The sequence below is a fragment of the Nylanderia fulva genome, unplaced genomic scaffold (assembly GCF_048542155.1).
Source record: "Nylanderia fulva isolate GAGA-0341 unplaced genomic scaffold, ASM4854215v1 Scaffold6, whole genome shotgun sequence".
In the NCBI taxonomy this organism is placed as follows: Eukaryota; Metazoa; Arthropoda; class Insecta; order Hymenoptera; family Formicidae; genus Nylanderia; species Nylanderia fulva.
Window position 1 is genome coordinate 3783825 of NW_028190698.1, and position 26989 is coordinate 3810813.

Here is a 26989-nt window from a genome sequence, read left to right on the forward strand (position 1 = left end):
ACGCGTATTATAGTATGATCTATTTTTATCATTTCATTTAAAAAAATAATTATAAGAATAAATCGCATTGCATATTATCGTAATCGCATTCAACTGCCGATAAGGAATAGTCTATATGTACTTTATTTACCATTTCTAAAAAGATTTTAAATACAATAAAAATACAAGTTAACGCTCATGTAAAATTTAAAATTAATAAAACATAAATAGTAGGCTAAATAAACGAGCAAAATTATTTAGATGTAAGGATAATTAAAAATTATTTATTTATAATAAAAATGTAGACATTTCGATCTTACTAGGTCTTTATCAATACAATCACATAACCGCAAGTATGAAATTATAAAATATAAAGAAGAAATTTAAATATAATCTCGCAAACTACCTAAAGACGAACTTCGATTATCATTCGATTTAATTACAATGATTGAAACAACTATTTTTATAGATGTTTTATGTTTAAGACCATCTCTCAAATAAATGCACGGAGCCCAAATTCGTCGTTGGACAGAGCGAACAGTCTGCTCCGGCATCTTCGCGAGATGAGTCCCATTTTTTCAATCCTTTTTTCAAAATAGATATGTTAAAAGGATTCTAATGAAAAGCACTTGGAAAATACAAATTTGTAATAACTTACATATTGATGTTATATGTTAATTGTTGCGACTCAGCAATTCAAATAAGGAATAAGGCGTGTCATTATTATAGCCTGTTTATATAGTCAATAGTGTTGTCAGTAGTTAAAGGTTAATTTGTTTTTTAAAAAAGTGTTAGATAATTCTTCTAAAATGTCAAAATAACAGTTTCCAAGAGATTCGATGTCTTTCTTTAAATTTATACTATTTTTATGTTTGTTTATGTATAACATTTCAGAAATAAGTCTTTTATTGTAGTTGATTTCGTGATCTAATATTTCAGTCCCTTCCCAATCAAAAAAGTGTGCTTTTTATTTTAATTTTTATTTTAATTTTTTAAATAATTTTTATTTTATTACATAAATAACCGCATTTTTTATTTATTAATAAATTATTTAGAATTGAATAAGATTCTTAACATTTTTAAGGAACTAGGTGCAGAATTAATATCAACGTTCCTGAGCCGCAAATAACAAAGAGTGGGATAGTTCTTATAAATATGCAAGCCACTTGTTAATCATATACATTACGATCTATGACTAGCTGTGTCGCTTTACTTTAAGAAATTGGTGCTAATAAATTAAGTGATACGATATTTAGTTTATCAAGTTCACATTTCCGTACCAAAAGCGATAATAATCGATTATTACAGTAAGTTATACACACATATTCATATATTTGTTATAAAACTTAAATCCATTTTAAACGATCTATAAAGTGCGTCAAAGTTTAAAACAATTTTATATATATTCTAATTTATTTATAATTGTTGTAAATGATATGGGTAAAATGATCAGAACAACTGTTTCATCTTTAGTCAAAAAAGATACATCAACTCGTATATATTTCTATCGACACATGTTTTATCTAAAGCATTATGAAATGAGTACATAAAAATTGAACAGAACGGAAACTTATACAACTAGAACAGTCATCGAATATATAAAAATAAAAAATGCATATATTAAAGACTCAAAGTGCAACAAACAAAACTAACACAAAATGGATTTTAAATTACGCGATACGATGCAATTTAAAGTTCGCTTTAGACAATTTATAATTTTGACATTCAAAATTTAAAATATAATTTTATTTAGAATCTCATATGTCACGCATTTTAACGTATATGTGTGGCCTGGTGTATACATCAGTATACACATGTATACATATCACGTGTATACATGATATATACATACACATGTATACATCAGGACACACATATACATTAAGATGCGTTACATATAAAATTCTAAATAAAATTATATTTTAAATTTTGAATGTCAAAATTATAAATTGTCTAAAGCGAGTTTTAAATTGCATAGTATATCGCGTAATTTAAAGTGTTAGTTTTGTTAGTTGCACTTTTTATATATCGCGTTATCTTTCCCTTTCTTTCTCTAAAAATTTAATCCATTTTTCAATAGCCGCACACTAAAAAAAATTATTAATAAATATTTATTTCAATACTGCCTAATCAACCATTTATTTGAAATAAAAAATATTTATCTGCCCTAACAGCACGCATATTCAAAAAACATTCAGAGGATATCTAGAGGACATCGAAGATCCTCTAGATATCCTCTGAATGTTTTTTGAATATGCGTGCTGTTAGGGCAGATAAATATTTTTTATTTCAAATAAATGGTTGATTAGGCAGTATTGAAATAAATATTTAGGACATCGAAGATCCTCTAGATATCCTCTAAACGACTTTCGGATATGTTGTGTTGTTGGAGTGTTTTGAAAAGAATTTTCTAAATCTCTAAATCAAATAAATATTTTTTATATCAAATCTATATTATCAATTATCAGTCGTAAATCGTTATCTATATTATCAATTATCAATTATCAGTTATAAATAAGTGATTTATTAAGCAGTATTAAAATAAATATTTATTCGAATTCAATAAATTTGTTTTTAATGCAAAGAATACTAATCTTATAATACAATAACATAGCTAAATAATAATTTTGAATAAAGAATAAATTTAGTCAATAAGTTAACAAAAGAGGAGAGAAAGAAAAGGAGAGAAAAATTAATTGCTTTTACATTATGACAATTTTATCCAACGCACTATACTTATTATTCCGCGATATTTTTTTAATAATTTATAATCATAAATTTTTATAAAGAAAATTTAATGTTTTACTCCAGATGTCTTTTGCGAAAAAAGTCATTCTGATATCAGGAGCCGGTTCAGGAATTGGAGCGGCAACGGCTCTTCGATTTGCTGAGCTTGGCGCACGGCTGTGCCTAACTGGACGCAATAAAGATAAATTAATAGCAGTAGCCAAACAGTGCAGCAAGGACCCACAGAGAACGTTTGTCGTAACAGGAGATCTAACTAAGGAGGACGACGTGAAAAATATTGTCAAATCAACGATCGCGCATTATGGCAGATTAGATGTTTTAGTTAATAACGCTGGAATACTAGAGATCGGTGGTATAGAAACTACAAATTTGCAACAATTTGACAGGTCTAATAATAATGAACTAAGTCTAATGTATCTATAAGCCTATCGACATGACACATCGATAATAAGAAACTTAATAAATATTTGTGTATGTGTGTGTGTATAACCAAACATACAAAACATAACAAAACAAAATCATGTAATTTCAGATTGTTCAACTTAAACGTTCGCGCAACATATCAACTGACAACATTGGCAGTGCCGCATCTAATTCAAACCAAGGGTAACATCATTAATGTTTCTAGCGTTGCTGGATTACGAGGTTTCCCGAATTTCCTGCCATATTGTATGAGTAAGGCAACTGTGGATCACTTTACGCGTTGTGCCGCTTTGGATTTGGGGAAGAAACAAGTATGCACCAGAAAACATTCTTTCTTCAATGGCTTATTATTACGTTTATACTTATTATTTATTATTTTTAATGACTCATTATCTAAAATGTACTAGGTGCGTGTAAATAGCGTAAATCCTGGTGTCATAAAAACGGATCTCTATAACAACAGTGGAATGAGCAAAGAAGAGATAGAGAAGTTTTTCAAATATTTCGAAGAGAAAAATCCGTTAGAAAGATTGGGCGATGTAAAAGATGTCGTAAATGCTATTACGTTTTTGGCGAGTGATGATGCTAGTCATTTAACAGGCATAACATTACCTATAGATGGAGGTCTACAACTTATGTGCTCCCTATAAAAATCTTATATGTTATATTGCATAACAATGTGTACTATATTTACCATACACATATAATGTTACATATATGTATATCATATATACGAGTTTAATAATATATTATAAAGATTAAGCAATCTGTACATTTTCGTCTATTGTTAATTATTATATTAAATGGTTTCAACAAAACATATTACAAATGTTTAAAATTTATTTTGTATTTTTAACTTATATGGAAATATAATTAGTTGTTACGTCTGTCATAATTTTTTGTATAAAGCAAGTTACATTTGCATTTGTTACATTGCGTTTGTGTCCACAGCACAATAAAAACAAATAAAAATAAAAATATATTTTAATATTTTTTTCTATTGTATGTTATGTAATGTTTGTAAAATAAACAGTTTATAAAATAAATTAAAAATATTTACAATTGTTTGCTAAAAATATGATATAAACAATTTATCCCCAACAATGTTTTCAATTTTATAAGCTTTCTAGAAAAAGTTAACGAAGATTATAGTGTTAGTAATTTTATTCAGACTTTATAATTTCAGACCAATCTACTTTCAAAAGGTGAGAGAAATTATAATATACCTGTCTCGATTTTTTGTCTTTATTACGTTCTATACGCAGATGTCATCGTGAAAATCAAAGATACGTATAATTACACACTAAAGTCTTATTAATTTTGCTATTCAATCGTACATTGAACAATTGCATACGCAGGTATCCTCTGCGCATGTTTTCGCATAATCTACACATTATATAAAAAAACGCTATATCAATATTCATGAAAGTATATAGAAAAATATGAAAATATATTTAAGTTGAAAATCCTTAATTATAATAATAATAAAAAAATAATGCGAATACTTATTTAGTCAGCTCCCTTTTAATTTTTAAAGCCACAATCTCCACTTGTAATAAATAATAAAAAAAGTTAAAGTAATTACAGTAATTAATGAAGCTATGTTTAAGGAAATTCTACTACTTTAAGTTATGTATATAATTATATCTATTGTCATAGATATAAAATTCGGTTTTTTTCAATTTACTTATCTTTAAAGAATACTTATCAAGAGTAATAAAGCATTTAAATGTATAATTGCATTATAATTAGTTCAATGTTATATCATAAAATTTTCAGTACAGATATAGAAGTAGAGTATGTTATCATTACACTATATTTAAATTGTAATAAGTTTAATTAATATGTATTTAAGCAGTTCTCATTTAAATTATTACATATATTATATGCAAGTATTTATAGTACGTTATGCAAATAAAATATATCTTTTAACATGAATATCAAAAGTAATCCTAATTAAACGTACAATATTTTAATTATATTATAATTCGCGATACAAAAAATTTCCAAATTGTATATTTTTCAGATTCTTCTCAAATTTTCTTCTCGTTAAGTTTTGCTGCTGCTTTACTTTACAATCTCGTATTGTATACATGCACTTACACGATATTACACGATATTACACGATCTTTCTATATAATTATTGATCTGATTGATTATCAAAGTTTATAGTCCACTAATAAGATTTAGTTTCATTATTTATTCATTAACTTGCATTTTAAAAAGTTGATTTTGCAGCATTGGCAGAAACGAAACTTTGATGAAAGTAACGACTTTGTGCGCAACGGAATATCGAGCTGCATCTCGCGACTTTAATACTTCAACTTCTACCTTCGTTCCGTCTACCGGATGAAGTTCACTTGTCTTTCGTTAACTCCATGTCGACGCAAAGCACAAGCAGCTTAAAAACTAATAAGTAACTGTCACCCGGCCGTGTCCGCTTCTCCTTTCTTTGTCCCGCTGTGCATTTCTCGTATCGCTCGCTTTTCTTCATTCCTCACGTCATTATTTTATTCTTTTTGCTATCCAAAAAAAAAACAGGACCTTTATCTTGCTCTATATATTTTATTTTTGGCTATATACAACATGTCTCATACAAAATAATTTAATAGTATATTTTAAAGATAAAAAATATTTGGGATATTGTGCAATCAAATATGTGTTTTTTTTTTTTTATTTTTACTAAATTTTAGATATATTAATTTATATTGTAGGAAAACAAATGTGCATGGAAGTTCGGGCAATAAATAAGGGATTAAATTTAAGTGAAATCTCTTGAATAAAAAACAATCGATTTCAGTTTTATTTATTTTAGTTTCGCGCGGCCTATACATTTCGTATATATATATATATATATATATATATATATATATATATAGTATATACCTTCACAATCGAAGGGGTGGCTAATTGCGGGAAATGTATCTTCCCCCTCCGGTAACAAAATTCGCTCATAGCCCACGGAATGGCTCGACAAAGCTAATTCCTCGCCGAGTTTCTCGCTTCTAAAGCCGAAGTCTCATAAATTAAACGGAATCTCTCGATGTCCGCTAAGATTTAGTCGAAAAAAAAAGCAAGCCGCTCACTCGCGGGTGAATTATTTTGCGATCTAACAGTCTGGATTATTGCAATATTAACCTCTTCTTTCGACGAGATTCTAAAGCTTCTTTCGCGAAATGATGATAGATAGATATCTTAGCCGCACACGTGGTGATGAATAAATCCTCAGCCATAAAAATATAATGATTCGCAATTTATAAAGATTTTCGGCTAATTATTAGCGATTCTAAATTATTCGCGTGGTGCGAAGATTTTTTAATTGAATTTCATAGATTTCTCTTGAGAGATCTATCGCCTTTTCCGCAACATTCTTTCGCAAGAAATTGGCACGTCCGATGCTCGCGATCCGTGCACGTCGGTTCGAAACGAGTGTTTAAAAGAGTGATACGTTGGAAAAGAACGTGATAGATACGCGCGGTAGGCGGTGGTCGAAGTTACACCACCCGCCTACATACCATGGCAATAAAATGAATTTATCGATGCCGCAAAACGGCGGCTCCTTACTCGCTCTCCTCCCGCGGTCGTACTTCATTTTGCCGATATTAAATGCTGTAAATTCAGACCGCCACCTCTATCCCTCTTCTCCTCTTTGCCTACTTCGTTCTCCAGCTACTACCATCGCCACAGGGTGTTGGAGAATCGATGGAATTGTGTGCATGTATGTGCGTATAGTATGTATATATGCATATATATATATATATATATGCTCATATGCAATGAGTTGATATCATATGTCATCGAACGCGTCTTGACAGCAGCTAATATTAACACGTAAATAAAAGATACCTACATTTTATTTAATACGAAGTAATTTAAAATAAAATATCTGTTTCATGATTTTAAATTATGCATAAAAATATGGAGATTTCTTAGACTTTTTTAAATATTTTTTTATAGGTATTTTGATAATTGTCGATATGTGACATTAGATCGTTGAAAATGGTTTAAGATTAAGAAAAATGTGACATCAATTTTCAAATTTTCAAAGTTGACATTTTTTTTGCAAACAAAACTTCATATGAAAAAATCTCTTTTTGTTTTTAATCTTTTAATCTTCACCGTGTTTTTCTATAGTTTCCATAAATATGTTTTTTCAGATTTCCGGACTTTTTATTCAATTTCATCAAAAAAGATTACTCAACAAATTATGACTGATATAATCTGAAAACTATCTAAATATCTTTTTGCGACTATAAATTTTCATTTTGTATTAAACTTTTAAAACTGGAAGTTTGAACACAAAAGCAAAATTGAATATATCAGTTTTGATGTTACTCCTTTATAAGCTACATTATAAAGCATTATGGAGCAAAAAATAGACACAATTCTACTTTTCAACTACATCATATTACAGCTACATTATACCACAGTAATTATATTACTTTATGTCTATATTACTAGGAAGTAAAATAATTACAGGTATATGTGATATCCAAATATCAAATTATGTTCTCATTATGCATTAGACTAACACAATTACATCATGCTATTATCACATGACGTTATTTGATCAACGTGACTATCGATTGAAAAAGAGCTACTACCGATATCTCGCTATCTCGTGAAGCAACTTATTAGATCAAATCATGATGCATCGCGCAAATGAATCGATTCGCAGTCGCTGCATCGTGCTCGGACTTCTTGTTAGAACGCTTCTGCCTTCATCCGAGCGCAATATCGGCGGTTACTTAGTAATCAGACTCGTAAAGGCGAGGTTTACGACCGGACGAACTTACGTAAAAAAAAAAAAAAAAAAAAAAAAAAAAACCCCAATCATATCCGCATGCAACGATGGCGAGAGGAAAATAACGAGACGCCGCCACGTGCAAGCACTCGGGGCATCGTTGCATAAAATTCGTTGCATCGAGGCCAGGAATTTTCGTTCGATCGAAAAACCGAGCGGACATTGCGGATTTATGTTGTAACTTCGTGACGACAACGAAACTCGAATATTAAAATTGCGTTTTATCGCGCGATTTTAATCGAGAAGCGCGACGCGAGAGCACACGTGATTTGTCTGCACATGTCAAATTAATTGAAACGATATATAAGACAAAAATATATCCTTTTAAATAAAGCAGAAATGTACTATTATAAAAAACAGAGGAAGTTTCTAACTTGTACATGTATAAGATAAAAACTTTCTTCTAGGTAAAACAAATTAAATATAAAAAATTATTCTATAATTATAATATGTTATAATTCTGCTACGCGGATTATAAGATATAATAATAAAAGTATTTCCGTTTGAGAGATTTATGTAATAGTACATTTGCTTTATTCAAAAGAATGTCTTTTTGTTTTATCTGTATAACTCTGTATTATATTACGAGAGTTATATTACGGAATGTATGTAACGTCAACAAAAAAAGATAAGCTATCACACACACATACACACATTATAACATTAACATTTTAACGAAAAAACTTGTATTACAATATTTCACAGGGGATTATACAGTAATGAGAAGAGCAACGCACATGAAAAAGAAAAACATATTGCACAACAATTTGATTGACTTATAATTAGTGTTGAAAATTACAGGCAATCTCGATATATGGATGCGTGTTATTCTTTTAAATATTAACATTATATCTTCCGTTTGCTTTTCTACAAACAAAAAAACAGTCTATTGTAGACATGATCATAGTAGACTCTGTCGGTCCGAATAATCCTGTTCTCGCGAAATGCAAATAAAAAAACTGCAAGTTTTTCCCGAGACATACATACATAAATTCACTACGATCATCGCACTTTTTTTTTTTTTACTCAGCTTTCTGCTGCGCTATCTCCGAACTATGTGTGCGAGCATAAACGAGCATCGTTACGCTTGCATCAGCATCAAAGGCAAATACGACGCGTGGAGAACGAGGCACGTGGCGGCAATTTTCAGAACGCGACAGGGTGAGGCATATGTGTCGGACCGGCCTTTATCGACGCGGGGATGCAATTATCAACCCCCGCATCTATCAAACTCTTGCATCCGGATTTTTTATGAAGTCGCGTTTTAAAACGTGCCATTTTCCCGAGACGAAAAAATTCCGATGATTCCGACACTTTTTGTCAAATGATTAGACATGCAAGATACCGAGAAAACTAAATTTTTCAATAAAAATAATAATAATAATAAATAATGAGATGCAATTTAATTCGACCAAAAATCTCATTATTTGTGAAAAATTTATCACTGGCGATCAACAATTAATTGTGAAAATAATAAATAATAACAAGTATACGCTAGTTATTGCGCTCGGTTTGATCTGATAAAATTGAAAAATCGAAATAAGTCGCGTGATACTGCTTTCGTTTTTTCCTTCGAGAACTTTAGCGGAAAACTGTAAAAATAATCAGAGTTAGAAAACACCTTGTATGTAAGATTATTCGAAAAATTGTCTGTCACAACCTAAATCTGTTTTTAAATCAGAGGTTCATATTCAGCCAGCAAAAATGAACATGCAATAGGATCGGGGAAGATCGAGAGTTCTCGCGTGTTGGGAAGATTTATCACGCAATATAATAAAACAGCCGTAAGCCATCGTTCTACAGGCGCCGTTTCTCCCCCCGTCGAGAGAGAGAGAGCGATATTATTAGAATCGCGATTGCCGGCGTGAATCGTACCATATGCAGCATCGTGCGAAATGCAGCAGCAGCAGCGGCAACACATATGCGTCTTCATTGAAGCAACGCAGTCCGTGTCGGTCGTTCACCCCTGTTTCATATGATGCTAAATACGAACTTTCTTGCCTCATGGAATCAAGTACTTAATACATTATCAGTATTAATCAATACTAATCGGCAGATTTGTATTATTGTAAAATTTTGCAAAAATATCATATCAGTCATAATAACGAATTTATGAACGTAGATTTAATAGATATATTTTGACCGAGATAAAATTAGCAATGCTAAATAAAGCAAGATTAACTGAGCCGATAAATAATATATTTAAAATTGATACACTGATTAAATTGTTCCTCTACGTTTTAATGAAATAATAACATAAACATAAATCAATGAAACAAAGAAATAATATAAATATTTAGAGAAATATTTTATTATTCTTTTATATCGTAAAAAGAGTGCGAATCTATAATGTTATTAAATTGATATTCTTTCGGAAAATAGTATTTATTAAACAATGTTTATGAATAAATACAACAGTTATATTTGTCATCTTATATAATAATTATAGCAGAATAATATTAAGTCTATTTATTACATGACATTATACATTCTTAATTATATGAACAAAATGATTTGAACGATCCTCGAATGTCAACGCAAACTGTGATTTTTTTACTGATTATGCAATATAACACTGCTTACTATATATAAAGATTTATGGACTTGTAAAGATTTTATATATAGATTTTTATAAAGATTATATAGCTTTATAGATTTTATAAAGCTTTATATATATTTTTTAAAATATAATAATTCTTAAATATAATAATATTTACAAATGAAATAATTCTTAGCACCTTATCGATATTCAAAAACATTTTACGATAAGTTTTTAGGATAGAAGTAGTATAAAAATTCGAATCATCACTAATTTAGAAAATATATACTTATCATTATATACAAGATATCTCATTATTTTAATCAAATGTATAATGAGAGATGATATATAAATAGATCATATAATCATGATATATAAATATATCATCATTAATATATGAAAAATGTTAATGACTCTTGATTTAAAATTCCTAAAATTTGAAATATTCCACAACATTGATTGTTATTTAGTTATTTAAATGTTGATCATTAAACATTTATAATGAAGGTGTTAAATAAGATTTAAGCAAACTTAAATATTAAACGTGAAAACGCATCTGACAAATATTAAATTAAACATTGGCATGTATTTACATACGAGCCATATAAGGTCCATTAACACTTTGCGCATAATTACAATCATTAACATAATAATTAAAGTTAAATCGTTAAATCTAATTAAAGGGCTAATAAAGTTAAAAGGGAACGAAGCGAATATTATTATAATGTCGCTATTTACAAGTTTCTTTTCCTCCAATATATTTCAACACTTAAATACAATTATTTTAATTATTCTTTCTTCGATTAATAGTCAAAGTACAAAATATATTATGAAAAATAGATTTACAATTTATGATCGCATGATCATTAGATTTTCTCAAAACGCATTCGTACCTCTGCTGTTTTCTACTATTCGTCTCCTCTCCTTTAAAAGCTCCAAAAATTTTGCCCTCGGACTACCAGGATATTTTAGTTCCATACTCAAAGATCCCACGAATCTGGAATTCGGTAACTCGAGCCTTAAACTATCCTTTGATCTCTGTGTAATTTTTCGCGCGATTTCCACTTCCGCATTGAATGTTTGTCCAGCCTCGAGCGATTTCGCAGGATCTATCGAACACTCAGGATACTCTACTCTTGTCTCGAAGATGACCGGCGCCTCAATTTTGAACGGATTACCATTTTCTTCCGGCAATTCGTTGTTCTCAGAATCGATCGATGTTCTCTTCAAGCCGATCTTTTCCATTTGATCGTAAAGTTTTGTTTTTCTCAAATTCCAGGGGCTACTCTCGATTCCGCGAATGTCATCGGGATAATCTTCGGCGGCGGAAACTTGATCGATATTAAGGATTCCACGAGCGTCCCGTCGGAAAGTCTCCCTTAACTTGGAGTAAGTTGTCGGGCTTCGCGACCTAAGATCGCGCATTTTCCAGAGGCGTTTCTGTCGGTATTGCCTCGGGCTCCGGTACTCGCTAAAATCGCGCATCAACTCATCGAAAATCTTGCGCTCGAGATCATCCTCCGGGATGACATCGCCATCCTTATCATCGGAATCACGATCATCGATTTGAATCCGTCGCTCCGTCCCCTTTAACGCGGACTGTTTCGTGACGTCAGTTCGAATGGAAGACAAAATGGGCAATTTATGACTTTCAACGTCCTTAAAGCTGGACATCTCGGAATCTACGCTGAGACTCGCTAAACTCGATTTAGCGCCAGCAGACTCGACGTCGATGCCGTATCTATCTCGAAGGATCTGGTTGTGCTTGTCGGCCTTGTCGATGCACGCTTCCAATCTCTCAATACCCTTCAGACATTTCACGTAGGACTCGACGGCGACGACTTCGTTCTGTCGCAAACACTCGTCGGCCGCATCTTTCAGGCTCACTTTGCGTCCGCGAAACTCCATGTGATCTTTATCTGTGCTCGGTGTTTTTCCTCGATTACCTCCTCGTCTTCTGTGACGCTTCCCGCAGCTCTCCAACATGTTCACGGCACTCATGTACTCGTTGATAGAGTTCAAGTTGCGCATGAAGATCATCGCCTCGTTCAAGTACTCTTCAAGAATGTTTTTCTTCTTCGACATTGCGGGAAGGTCCTCGTCGGAGAATTCAATCTTCTCGTCGTTTACCGCTTCTCCAGAATCCGCAAAGTCTTCATCCTCTTTTGAAGCGGACGAGACTTGCTCGCCCGTCGTCGATTCTGCCTTTCTGGATCGGTCAATTTCGACATTCGATCGGACGATGTCCAAGTTTTCGGTCTCAGCTGGTTTCTTCAGCTTCTTAATAATGGACTTTACAGCTACCGAGTTTCGCTTCAGCGCCAAGACTTTGCGGTCAACCACGACGTCAGTTATCTCTTCGGGACTGTTGGGATTCGAAAAGGATACCTTCTTCTTATCGATATTATCAGATTGATTGGCCGCTTTTACGCTCGCTTCTTCTTCGGAATCGCTATCTATGAGGTACGATGATTTACCTAGAATCAACGCCTTGTAATCCTGTATTGGATTCTTGTTCAATACTTCGACAGACTTTCTCTTCGGGAACTCCATCTCAGTACCATCGAACTCGTCTATCGATGCTTCAATTTCAATCGAATCCGTGTGATTCGCCTGCAAAGCTTCCTTCTTCGTGTGGGCGACAACATCTGGAGGACAAACACTCTCATAATTCTTACACTTCTGCGTATCCATCGTAACAATTGATTTTTTCGCGACATTATCTTCTTCATAATCAAGACTGTCGTCCGAAAAATTACAATCCACCAGAATTTCCTCGATCAAAGCAGATTTCTTCAAATCTTGGAAACTGTGCTCGAAATCTCGATTGCATGATTCATAAGTCGATTCTTCTGAAATTTTATTGACCAAAGTACATTCGCCGCTTGCTGTAGAAGAAGGTAAATCGCCAACTAGAGATATAGCGTTTTGCTGCGCGATAGGCGGCACGATCACTACCTCTCTGCCGTAATCGCTAAATTCTGAGCATGGAAAAGTCCAGTTCTTCCATAAATCATGACAAGCAAGGTTGTGCGACGGTCTTCTGGGACTCAAACTGCAACTGCGTCTCTTAGCGACGAAAGCTCGCGTTAAGTCGCCTTTGAGGATCGACCGTTTTCTTTGACAAGAATCCTCTTCGTCCCATTCCGTCTTTGTGTCATTCTCCTTCGTCTCTTCAATAAAGGAAGAAGTGCCCAGGGAGCTCCTCAAGACCATCGATTTCTTCGTTACGGTCTCCTTCGTCAAATCGGAAGCTGCATCGCGACAGCTATTGCTTCTTGGATCCTGAAAGATGTTTTCAATCCTGAAGACTCTGCCGTCCGCCTGAACGGCCGTCGATCTCACTGTAAGATCCTTGAAGAAAGACCCTTCGGTCTCCCTGATCTGTTCCGTCTGAGATTCCTTGTCGCTAGAATTAGGTCGCGGGTTCTCTTCCACGGCATCGCTACCATCTGTCACAGCAATCCTCGACTCCAAACCGTTTGTGCTCTCGATGGTTATGCTGATCATGTCCGGTAGAGATATGGAGATGACATTTTTCTCGGGACTGTTTGCTGGCACGAGCTGGCCGATCTCGTGAATCAAAGCACAGCAATGGTTGTGACTTCCGCTCGCTGAGCTTTCCTTCTGTCGACTCGCTACTTCCCGTGTTCCGCTTTCCGTTTGTACCGCCGAGTTCCTACCGGATGACGCGAGGAATGTATTGGTCGAGCTGTCTGTGCATGGTATCCTCCTGTCAGCTTCTGGATAAAGCTCGGACATCTCGGCGCTGGATAGATTACTCTCCGCGTAATTCTGCGTATCGTCGGAAAGTATGCCGGAATCATTTCGCGACGAATGCAGCTCATAGTCGTCGAAATCTAGATCATTGGCCAAACTCTCGGCGTCCTTGCAGCGGAAGATGCTGGTTCGCGGTCTTCGATCCGTCAACGTGGCCATTTCCTTCACCCTGAGAACAGGTAACCGGCGATTCCCGGTCGTCGTGACAACCGGAACGTCATAATCCGCGTGCTCTTCCGTGAGAACCGCCGCATCCTGAAGAATCACCTTGGGCTCATCCGTTGAGCACGCCATGTCCTTGAGACGCAGCGTCGACGCCTCCTCCGTCTGCGTGTCTACGTTGATTCTTCGTCGTTTCATCAGCATCTTCCGCGAGATCTCCTGGAGCCTCGATCGTGCCATGAGACTGCTGGGAGACACCTTGGCCTCGAGGCTCTCCGTCGGCGAACGAGTGCCCGATGTGTTGCTGGTCGCCATATTGTTGCCGCTCTCCTCCGGTTGCTTCCTGCTGGAGTAAAGCCTCTCCGTGACAGCCGCGACGATGTCGGCGCGTTTGATTCGCTGAATCGCCGTGTGATGTCGAACACCGCCCGCGGTTGTCGTTGCTTCGTGATCCAAAGAATTCTTTCTACGTAGCAGCTTGTCGCGCGTCAAGCTCGAGATCAGAATCTGCTCATCCTTGGAGCTGCTCGAACTACTGTCCTTGCTAGTCTTCCTCTTCAGGTTCTCTAAACTCGGCTTTCTACCGATGTTGTAGCCGCCTGGCTTCCCAATATTGGAATCCTTCGAGCTCTTGTCGGATTCGTTGCTGTTCTTCCTCTGTAGATTATCCTTACTGCCGACGTTACCAATCGCTCTCCAAATATTTCCCGATTTAGCGTTCACCTTGCGATCGTCGATCTCGCGGATGTTGTTGAGCTTCTTCCCGCGATCGGGCAGCGTCGGACGCTTCTCTAAATTCGTGTGCGATCGCTGCAGGTGATCCAGAATCAAGGATTCCTTCTTTTTGTTGATACCCTCGATGGAGCCGAACTTCTTCGAGACGTTCAAATTCGACGACGGCAAATCGACCGAGTTTTGTTTGTTAAACTTACCTCTCGGCCCGCTTCTTCCAACGGATGCCGGACTCGGCGGGGTTCTATGCAGCTCACTGATCTCCGAGTCGCCCAAGGCGTTGCAGGAATTCACCGAATTGCTGCGCTCGTCAGGATCGACGTCGTCGAGCTTCTCTGTTCCCTCAAATTCCTCGTTGCCACCTTCTATAAAATCGGCGTCGATCGAATCTTCCTGCACCTCGTCGGAATAGATTTCTTCGATTTGCGTTGACGATTCCTGCAAACTGTCGTCCGGCTTAATCAACACGGCTACCAAGGTCGGTATATCTACGAAGACCGGCTCGTTAATCTCATTCACCACCTCGTCTTCCTCGTCGTTCAGCTCAGTGACCTTGGCCTGGTTGTAATTGTTGATGAAGCAATCGGGGACTCGTATATGTTCGTAGGAACTAAACCTTCTGAATTTTGAAGAGTCGATTTTACAAATCGTCACACTATCACTAGAGTTGAATCTTCTGATCGGAATCACGTCGAGCGAACTGTCATGCTTTGCTCGTGTAAATTCGTCCTTGCGATCCAACTCTTTAGGTGGCAGAATGTTGAGCGTTTCCTGGTCTTCGCGATACTGAGGATCCGTCGCCAAATCCTGTGAACTTTGAACTTTACCGCAGCAACACGATACTTTAGTCGGCTGGTCGATATCCTGCAACAAGGTTCGTATAACCAATATTATTTTAATTTTAACTGAAAGAGAATATAACGTATTCGCGCGGCAAAGTTTCTGTTACAACTATTATGTATACGTGGGTGTCTGATAGTATCGATTCTCTTTCCATAATTTTTCTAATTAGAGAGAAAAATGAGAAAATTGAGATTTGTTTATTTTATAATATAATATTTTTCTATTATATAATTTTTTAATTTTTTAATATTCTCTATAATATAATATTTTTTTCCTATTAAAAAAACATTAAAATTAGTTTGAATTTGTGATGATTTTTATTTTTTTACTTCATGTGACAATTCTATTTGACTATCTCTAGTTACATGTATATATAGCATAATTATGATATATTATTTGAAAAAGATTATTATTGCGTGTGTGTAATATATCATCTCGGATTCGAAATCCGACATAAAGGCTTCAGGAAATGGAACGTCAACGAAGTTGCAATTGCGGATGAAGCATGAGAAATTTAATTATGCGACACGCGGAAATGAAGAATAGCGTCTGGCTGATAGAAATGGAAACGCGGATACCTCGTTAAAGCGTAACGTATCGGCGTGCTGTATTTTATCAGCAATCGTTCGGCCGATCGCTCGCAACGGGCGCTCAATAAGTGTCAAATAAACGATCAATGAATCTCATTTGCGTAATGACATCGGACAATATCGCGCGGCGTCGCTCGTATTGGTAAACCCCGATAATAAACTCCCCCATCTACCCTTTCCCTCTTTCCCCCGAGACCCTTCGCACGCGAACTAAAACGCGACTGAAAAATCGGCCGCTATTTATCGCGGATCCGCGCGCTCCACGTCGAGCGAAATTGCGAAATTTGTTTCATAATGCCGCGCTATTACCGATCGCACGCCGCTCGAAACTCATTAATATTTTCCGCCGGCAGCATGAGAATATCTACAGCCGTGTTATAAAGTCGCTCGATCAACATCAGGCCAGGGATTAAATCCTTTCGTGTTTTTCAGTCTCGTCTCTGCCGGGCTCGATTTTTCATTTCGCCCGCGAGTCAAAAGACAAACGAGAAAATGGTATTAATTTTTCTTCGATTGAAAATCCGACAATACTTTTGCATATAAGAATGTTTGAAAAAATTGAGAAAAAACGTGTAAATAATATCTAGATATTTTATCCGATCTCTCTTTCTCAGTTTCTCCTGAATTTCTATTAGAATTATCGTAACTATGTTTACATCCAAAATTTTATGTTTAATTATTTTTAAAGTTATTTTAATTATTTCAAAATTCCAAACTATTTTTTTATTTCTTCTTATGCTTATATAAAGTTGAAGTAATATTTCTCTTTAGAAATTTTTTAAACAATATTTATGTGTGTTTCTCAATTTCCAGAAGTCCGTATTTAATTACTAAACTCGGTTAAATTTTTTTTTTCGAGTAATTTGCGTAAGTCGAGTAAAATAAATCTGCAGATTTCTTACCTTTTGCTGTAACAAGGATTTTAATCTGGCGACCTCGGCCCTTAATTCACGGATGAGTCTCTCCACGGGATCCTCGTTGACCACTGGTCGGTTAACCACGCTCTGCGCCCTTTGCGCAAATCGTAAGGTATGTGCAGTCTCGTTGTAACTTCCGCTGGCCGGGGATATTGCTGAAGAAAGACATAGAAAGACATATCAACGCCAAAAATACGTGTCAAAAATATCGTACGTTCCAACTACGACTATTTCATCCGTACAGTGCGATTTTCTGATTGATTAGCGGCTGCGACAAGTTTGCATTCTATAATTACAATTGTTTACAGCAACGATTAAGAATTAATCGATAATAATGGCGGATTGCTTTAATGGAACAATATCTACTAAAGAAGAGATCTACTGTCGCGAAATGTCGCAAAATGCTTGCTGCATCGAAGACAAAACTACGAGATCGTGCGAGCAAAACGTCATCGCGTGCATTTTCTCGATATACAAAAATACCCCAATTTTTCATGGTCCCTGAAAAACAAAAAAAAAAAAAAGAATTCGTTGCATTCATAAATCCGTAGATAATCCGTCAGATTAATCTCTCGAATCCCCGGATGTACGTCGCATCTATCGAAATTAATCGGGAGAAAATGTATACGGAGCGATTCTCTCATTCCCTCACTTAGATAAGTCAATCGAAAATAACTGTCACTTCTCTCCGCCGCGCCGAGAGAATTCAAAATGGATTTTGAGCGAACGGTATCTCTTTTCCAGACGTCGTTACGTGGTGAAATCGACATGTAAAATCTGCCATCATCGCGCCGGTGATATGTGGTCCGCGGGATAACACAAGTGCACTATACACACACTATTGTACACACAATCGCGTGCCCGCTGAATATTAAACGTCTCCCCGATAATAAACCGAAATGCTATTAGCAATTCAATTAATTGTCGATAATCAGCGGTTCGGAATATTCCGCTACGATTAATTATATATGTCGCCGGGCCCGGCTAGAAGTATTCGCTGCAAAACTGCTCTGTGTGTTCCCCGGCCAATTATACGGATCGACTCTTCCATTTCGGCAATTAATTGTGATGAGTCGAAAGAGGGAAGGCACCGCCTTCTCTCGAATAACGTCTCTCCACGTCGCGTCGGCTCAATCATGTCAACTTCGTTAGGGTTTATCGCGAAGCGATAGGAGAGAAAAATATTACGGTGATATAAAGGATTAAAAGTATAACATTAATTTCACGCTCTCTATTCCAGATCAATTTCAAGGATTTTCCGAATGTAACATATTTCTTGCTAATGGACGCTTTCAATCCAAAAGGATTATTCAAAAATAAAAAAGTTTAATCATTTATATTCATCTTCGGTATAGATAGATATATATTGAATTAGGTATATATATATTATATCGGTATTTTATTAGCATTTTTTATTCCGATTATTTTCGGTTTCAAAAAAATGGGACTTGCTTGAGAATAAAGATATTACTGTGTAAAACGCAATCCTCCCTACGTGCTTCATCTAACTACTAATAGGATTTTCTACGGGAAGATAGTATCTCCCTGCTAAAATAGCGACGATGATGATTCTCTTTTAAAACTTTGTTCAATTCGCGGAGCAACATCTATTCCCCCAACTAGAAGAAACTGTCATGAAGACAATCGGATTCAAATATCTCTTTTCAAGATGCTACGGTGAAAGATTAATCTGTCACGAAGTTCACTCGAGATTGAAGATTAGGGACTTTTAAATATTTTTCTACTTCTTCATGCTTCTCTAGAGATCTCAAGTTTCATTAGTATTGTTAAAAATTCATTAATTAACATTCACCTGAAAATATGAATCTTAATTTTTGTGCACTGTTTGAATTATTTTTTTCAACTTGTTTAATAATTATTACAGCATTAAAAACAAAAATTGCTATAGTGATAATCGCTCGTATTCATATTAATTCGACTTCTTGACAAAATTCTTTGTACTTTTTTCTTAAGAGATTCAACAGCATTCTTTATTAGATTCACTGATATTAATGTGATATTATTGTAGCAACAAGGAAATTTATTTCTTTTTTATTTTTGAATTACATTTTAATGAAAAATATTTTATGAATTATGTTCAACAGAGGGACGCGCGATCGATATACGCTACGAGAAAAATATTGGCGCTAGATAGTGGCATCGATCATGTGTTATTGCTACTGTCGCAAGCCCACTACAAACTTCTTATTTACCGCTTTTCGCGTCACTACCTTCTCTCTATCTCGGTTCTATCGAAATTTAATCTCCGCGTCTTAGCTCGCCTGGAAAAGCATTTAAACCAATTACATTCAACCCTGGTTATCGTGTGGATGGGAATAATTTCACGAATCTCGCGCAGACGCTGGTGAATAATAATTCTTCCTTGATAATTGTCGGAATGTAGGAAAAGACGGATAGCTTCTCGAGAGGAGAAAGAAGTGACTGACTTTTCGTTGTAAATCGACGGACAAAAATTGCTGTCGAAACGATATCCGAATAATTTTTTATTAATGAAGCGATCATGGAAGAACGCAAAACAAATTAGTAACAGAGCCGATTCGTAATTGACTCTTTTAGTACACGTTGACTTGAGAAGGGACTCGCACTAAAAGGATCAATTAAGCGATGTCGAATCAGTCGTTGAATTTCAATCTGCACCGAAAGGCAACAGAGAGAAAGGATATTAAAATGGAGGGTTCGAGATCAAAAGAGCTTATAATTTCCTCGCGAAAATACACACGGCGAAACGAGATTTACGCGGGCGGAATATTCTCGGAAGGAAATCTCTTAACGTCGATAGAACGTTCCAAGATCGCGAGAGAGTTGGGAAGGAAATGCGAGTTTATAGGGGAACCGGTAGGGGAAAGATCAAAAGAAGAGGAGAGACCGACATACACTTACTGGCGAGCATAACGGTGGTGGCATTTCCTCCGAGTGCATCCTTCAACAGCCAAGTGAGAGAGGAATCCCTATAAGGTATGTATCTTTTGCTCGTCCCACTTCCGGTCGAGCCTTTCTCAACAAGTGCTGATATCACGTTTCCCAAGGCCACTAAGCTCTTGTTGATATTTGCGCCTTCCTACAAACGTAGCGAAAAGAGGATAACGAGAAAATATTATTGAAATTATTCATTAATATGGTAATTAAGAATCAAATATATCCTTATTTTTATTTAATAAAATTTATTTAATAACAAGAATAAAATAAATATGCTTATAAAAATTTATTTTATTCTCAATTCTAAGAAAATGCGTTTTTTAATACGTTTTAATAATTTCAATAATTGTACAACTCTTTTCAATAACCAGAAACATACTTTTGCACGTGAAACACCACCAGCGATATTCCTGGATTTTCTGCGACGTCGTGGTGATTCTTTCCGTATCTTAGAAGGCATAGTCACTTTAGCGTCGATACTCAATTAATAAATCGCACAGTTGATTATTAATTCACAGAACACGCGTAACATAATCCTTCACATATATCACCCTTTAAACCTCGATATTAAAAATACATTTCTGTATTATTTTTCTTACATTTTACGAGCAAAGTTAAGAGAATGCAAGTTGCAAGGATGATTGACAGACATTAGAACACTGACGCACTGCGATATAACAACAAATAGATCGAGGCACAGAAGTGGAAACATTTCAATAACACGATAGCTTATTGAATGCGGCACTTCTTCGCGCTCGTTTGAATATTTCCTCGAGTAAAACTCTCTCCGGTGGTGGTCGATTAGCCGCCGCGATGGCGGCCGGGCGGAGATTGATAACTCGGCGAGGCTCCATCCCGTTCATTCGGTACGAATATCGATTTTCATCGCGCGAAATTCAACGGCGACGAATATATCATTCCTCCACCGACGAAGGATCTTATTTTTAGGGAATGACTCACCTTCAGTCGATGAACGCCGCCGCAGGTGGCCGCGCTCTCGCTGCCCGCCAGATCGACCAGGTGCAACCTGCTGGAGCCGGCTCGCTGAGTAACCTCCTGCCTCCCAGAAGACGCGGTGCCGTCACCGTCGGAAGGACCCTCGACGTCGGCCGTCTGTTCCCGGTTAAGATCGACGGTCAGCAGAGCGTGGCTGCGACTGCTGCTAGGGATTCTGGAGGGTCGACGCTGTCTTCCTGGCCTTGTTGCCCTTCTCCACGTATGACATCAACGAGCCCAGACTGTGGACCACGTGGTGCGTTAATCCTGGAAGAGACGGTGTGATTGACGGAAGAGAGAGAGATGACTCGCTCGATTGACCTTAGACGTATCGATTGGCTTTTTATCGTTCAAGCGGATGGTGAGTGAGAAAAATAATATGGAGTATTGTTTGGAAATTATCATATAAGTGGCTATTGAAAATTAAGAAATTATTATCCAAGTTTCAAACATGGGAGAATGTGATATCTATAAATATATATATATATATATACGTATTAAATTTATGAAGACATTTTATGATTTTGATAACATAAAAGAAATGGCGTTAATAAACGTTACTCCCGCGAAATTAATGATACATTTAACGCGATATCTGAGACACAATGTTTAATATACTACTGTATTTATCTCTTTATTGGACTGTAATATAAGGCGGGGAAGAGATATTACAGCGCGAAGAAAGGCGACCGTGCGGAGGGAAATAAGCGGTGAAGATTTAAACAGCACAGACTTGAGTACACACTGAATAAGAAGACCCTCGAGGAATTTTAGCCGACCTCCTCGGTACGCGACATTTCACGGTAAACGCGAGCGAAGTACCTTGAACGTAAGGTCCTAGTCGAGGATGTTCTCGAACTCGGAGCCGGCTCGCGCTCGTCGACGGCTGCAAGAGATCCCTCACTTTCTCGTTATATATCTCCAGATAGCTGAAACAGATATATCATTTCAAAGGGACTCTCATACAATTCATATTATTTTTTCTTATTTATTATTTCACGATATCTAAAATATTTAAAATATATTGTATCTTAATAACTATGTATATGAGGATAAAAATCATCGTTCCACACACACACATATATCATTAAATCACCAACACTATATATATTCTTCTCTCATGGCAGGACAGAATTTAAGCCGTATTACGGATACAATCGTGAAAAAATTTATCGGTAGATTCATAGACTCTTGAAAGAAGAAAAAAGAGGGATAACTATGATCTTGAATTGCAGCGCGATGGACGAGAATACGACGTGTTTCGAAGACGAAGACGAGCACGAGGAGACCTCGCACATGGCGACACGTGAGTGCAACATGCGAGAAAGCTTCTGCGGATCCTCTTAATGTCATTATCCGTGCCGTTGCGCCCGCGAAACGTTCGCACGTGCGCCCGTAAATCGGCTTAACGGCACGATCGGGCAGCCTCGAACGGACGGTCACGTTCACCAGGTAAAACAACCTTCTCTCTCTCTTCCCTCTCTGTTTCGCTCCATCTTTCATCCCCTTTTTCTCCTTTTCTCCTCATCGCATTCCGCGACGCAGCCCCACGTGGGTCTTCTCGATCTACACAAGAGCTAGTAGATGTTTTTTCAAAGTTTTCAAATACTGAAAAAAATGACTCAATTGATAAATATTTATTTCAATAAAATACTTATAATATAATATAAATAAAATATTTATTTAATAAAATATTTATTTGAAACAGATAAATATTTATTTGCTTGGAAAGGATTTTCTTATATCTCAAATAAATAATTTATTTGGTAATATTGAAATAAATACTTATTCGAATTCAATAAATTTTCTTCAATGAAGTATCTCAGCAATAAATGGGTAAAGAATTTTTATGACAAATGACACAATATTGGGCTACCTTTTAGATTTTTGCGAAATGCTGAAATAAAGAAATCACATAGTTATATAAAATGAATTATAAAATAAAATATTGACATTTTTATTATCTTATTTAGTCCATCTCGATATTTCTAAAACAAGGATCTTCCATTTCTTCATTGCACACTTTGCAATATATACAATACAAAATATTTCCGTTTGTGCATAAAAATATAATTTAAGCCAAGTCTCCTTTTTATTAGCTCATTATTTTTCTCGTATCTTAATCGTTCTGTGTCTCTGAAAAGAAAAATAGCTCTTAAAAGAATTATACGATTGTCCGACTTTTAGAGCTCTGTTTACAACCGATTGTACACAGGTGTACTCTTATATTTCTCGAAAAAAAAAGTTTTGCCGTCCATCTTTCTTGACCCGAAGATACACCCGCTTATCGGGTTACAACGGCCGTTACAGCGACGTAAATTGTGCGACAGGGAAATTGTAACCGAACAAAAAACATAGTACAATGTTCCCGACCTCGTTCGCGAGAAAAGAGCTAAACGCAAAACTTGTCAAGAAATCGTTACATCGCGCCGAATTGGGCGTTTACCAATTGAAATTTCCTCTCGTTTTTCGCGATAACTTCAGAAAGACGTAAAAATGGCGAAAGATATTACGCGAAGTTTCGGGTGAAACACGCCAAGTATTTTCTTCCAACTTTTTGAGAGCGATGAATCCTTCGTGCCATGCAATAAAACGATTCTAACATCATCGACAATTCCCCAATTGCTTGAAAGATCTGTTTAAAAATCAAAACGAATTGGTTAGAGAACAATTATTTCAAACTATATAATTATATACTAGAAAGCAATTTTGCTGCGTTTTAATAAATTTCGTTCTACGAAAGAGGAATACATGTAATTATTTTTTCACAATTTTAATAACAAAGTATTGAATATATTTTGATGAAAGGATAAAATCTACATAATTAAAATGCATTCCTAATACATTGTGGTTGGTAGTTTATTTTTGCATGATATACAACTGGCGAGTCTCTTCAAACTCACTGCTATCTCCTTATTAAGGACACCGGATCTCTCGAGGGAAAATCCATGTGACGCGGACTCCTTCGAGAATAAACCCGGACGACACGACAGCAAAGTTCGATAGTCGATAGTTAATGAAAATTAATATCCTACATTGAATTATCTCTAATCGATGACGTCCAATCTCGCCGATCTCTAGAGAGACCATCTCGTTGTTTAATTTACTCTAACAGAGCAATTCATACCGTTTCACACCATTATCTATTGTCGCCATTGATCGAACGTAACAATATTTGCCAATAATTATAATTTACCGTGTATTATATTTTATTTTATTTTTATATGCACGCAAAACGTCGAAAATGAGTGTTGTGAAAAAAGAAAAAACGTAGATTTTGCTCGAGAAATCACTCGGCTCGTCGAACTCGAAACGGTTCGCGTGTCTGATTTCATCCCCCGTCGACAAGACGCGCGAGGGAGAAATCAGCGCAGGCGTTAATTACTGTTAATTAATGATATTCTCGGGCGCGAAAACGGCGGGTGGGGAAAACGTCGAAGGTCATTTATTAGCGCGAGCCTTAAACTTTTCGAGTGTCCTCCGACTGTCGAAACTGGGAAGGGTTGATGAATACAAGGGGTTGGTTCTCGCGAAAACGACGGCTTTCTCTTTTTCGTGTCTGGCGAGTATTACGCTCATCGTAATAGGAATCGATTTTGCAGACCCCGATATCTGAAGGACGGGAAAACCTTCGGTTTTATTATGTGGAAAGGAAGAAATGATCGTGGAATGAATTGCCTGTCGCGCGATATCATTCTCGAACCTGGTGTTATCAACAGGAAATACTTGGCGCGTTGACCTATTATACGATTTCTTTATTCTCACTAGGAAAGATAGCAATGTTGGTCAGTAATTTTCTCGCTCTTTCTTTTACCGACACTCAAAATCTTACAATAAATTCGATATTTCATCGTTTAAAATACCTGATAAATTAATATCGCGTATTTATTAATATGTATAATCTACAAGAAAGTTTATAAAAAGAGTGACATAAATAAGTTGCCGGACAAGAGAAGATATTTTTGGGGAAGCAGATTTTAAAAATACCATTTGTGCGTCGCTGTGAGCGAATAGAAAGGGACAGGGAGACAAAGAGACAAAGGACTTCCGGCTCCGAGCGACGAGAATGATAAAGGTAAAAGTTGTAAGCTTCAACGAGCAGAATGCTCGCGATAAAGACGCTTCCGATCACCCTCGATAGTCCTACGTGTAAAAGCCCATAAAGGGCTCTCAGAGTTAACTGACCTGGGTCAACGTTTTTCCCCTATGCTCCACTTACGTTCGCGTTAGTTCTGTGAGATAGACACGGCACAGAATTTGGGCAAAGCTTCAAAAGTCTTTCAGAGACAGGTTCCCAAATTTTTTTTTCAATATATATATACGATATATATATATGTATATATTATATTTCAGTCTTATTTGAATTATTCGAAATTACAAAGAGCTTATGATTCTTTAATTATTTATCTAATTTAAGATCGATGAAATTTAATAAAATTTATATCTTTGAAAAAACATTCGGATGTATTTTTATCGCGTGTTTTTTTACGATTTATTTTTATTGTTTTAAAATCAGGTAAAAGTAAGCAAATGGCAATATCCGATACGTAAACGAACGAATAATCGATACAAACAGTTCGTTACTTTGTGCAATGGTTATTTGAGATAAATCAAAATAAAGCACGGCTCGCGGACCACGTAGTGTCGGGATAATATGAATTTGTTTAATTATTATGTTTTTTATAGATATAGCTCGCGGACATGGAAAATTACTTTGTTCATTTATTTACAATGCAAATGCGAGAAATTACGTATGATATCGTAGCGCAATAACGTAACAGTAATCGAAGAATAAATACAAATGTCCCAGTTACGGTCAGTCTGTCATGATATACTTTTAACATGCAATATTCACGCGAAATACAATTATATTTCGTTATATTTAACTGTGCTGCTTTCGAGCAGTCAGAACCTCGTGTGCACTTTTTGTAAAAAGAGATCAATCTCTTTTTATTCTTTTGCATTACATGTCGGCTTTTTTCAGACAAATAAATTTAGTAACAAATAAAAGGATAAATGTAGTAATAAATTTAAACCAAAAAAATCTCATAACATTAATATGAAAAATTCGCCAATTCTTTAGACATTACAACGTAGATACAGAACAGGGTGTGTGTCTAATTAATCAACGTTAGTGATCATCAAACGTTGAACAAAACAATGTGTATATCACCTCCATATCATCTCCAAAACAATCCGTTGAGTGCGTCATCGATCAACAATTATCGTCATTAGGCATTTGACATTTAATGCGCGTCTAAGTCGCATATCCCACGTGATATAGCATGTCGGTCGGCTCTTTCCGTCCGCAATGAAACGGTGAGCCATCAAAAGCTCCGCATTACTTATGGCTGATTGATCGATAGAGCTCTCCCTTCCCTCCTTCCGCCCTTTTGCGTGGGTCTCTGTCTCTTCCCCTTCTCACTCTCGACAGAGAGCTTTAATTCGACTCCGAGCGCGTTTTCGATTACCGCCCTGATCATTACGCGATCGCGACCGAATCGCAAATTCAATTCGATCCGTCTCTATTTGCCGAATT

At 36.0% G+C, this 26989-nt stretch overlaps 2 protein-coding genes across 2 annotated transcripts in view; one reads left to right on the forward strand and one right to left on the reverse strand.

The window, feature by feature from the left end:
• The first annotated feature begins 1173 nt into the window (after positions 1–1173).
• LOC114942575 (uncharacterized) lies at positions 1174–3972 on the forward strand. Its single transcript, XM_029317972.1, has 4 exons — positions 1174–1286; positions 2791–3113; positions 3260–3461; positions 3558–3972. Exons 2-4 carry the CDS (start codon positions 2791–2793, stop codon positions 3798–3800), a joined length of 768 nt encoding a protein of 255 aa, XP_029173805.1. The 5' UTR covers positions 1174–1286; the 3' UTR covers positions 3801–3972.
• Positions 3973–10913: 6941 nt separating this feature from the next.
• LOC114942455 (uncharacterized) overlaps positions 10914–26989 on the reverse strand; it is a 36463-nt gene continuing 20387 nt past the window's right edge. The window contains 6 exon segments of the mRNA XM_029317835.2: positions 10914–16031; positions 17503–17672; positions 20419–20596; positions 21415–21621; positions 21623–21717; positions 22273–22379. Of these exon segments, the coding sequence (XP_029173668.2) occupies positions 11370–16031; positions 17503–17672; positions 20419–20596; positions 21415–21621; positions 21623–21717; positions 22273–22379 (5419 nt within the window). The 3' untranslated portion in view covers positions 10914–11369.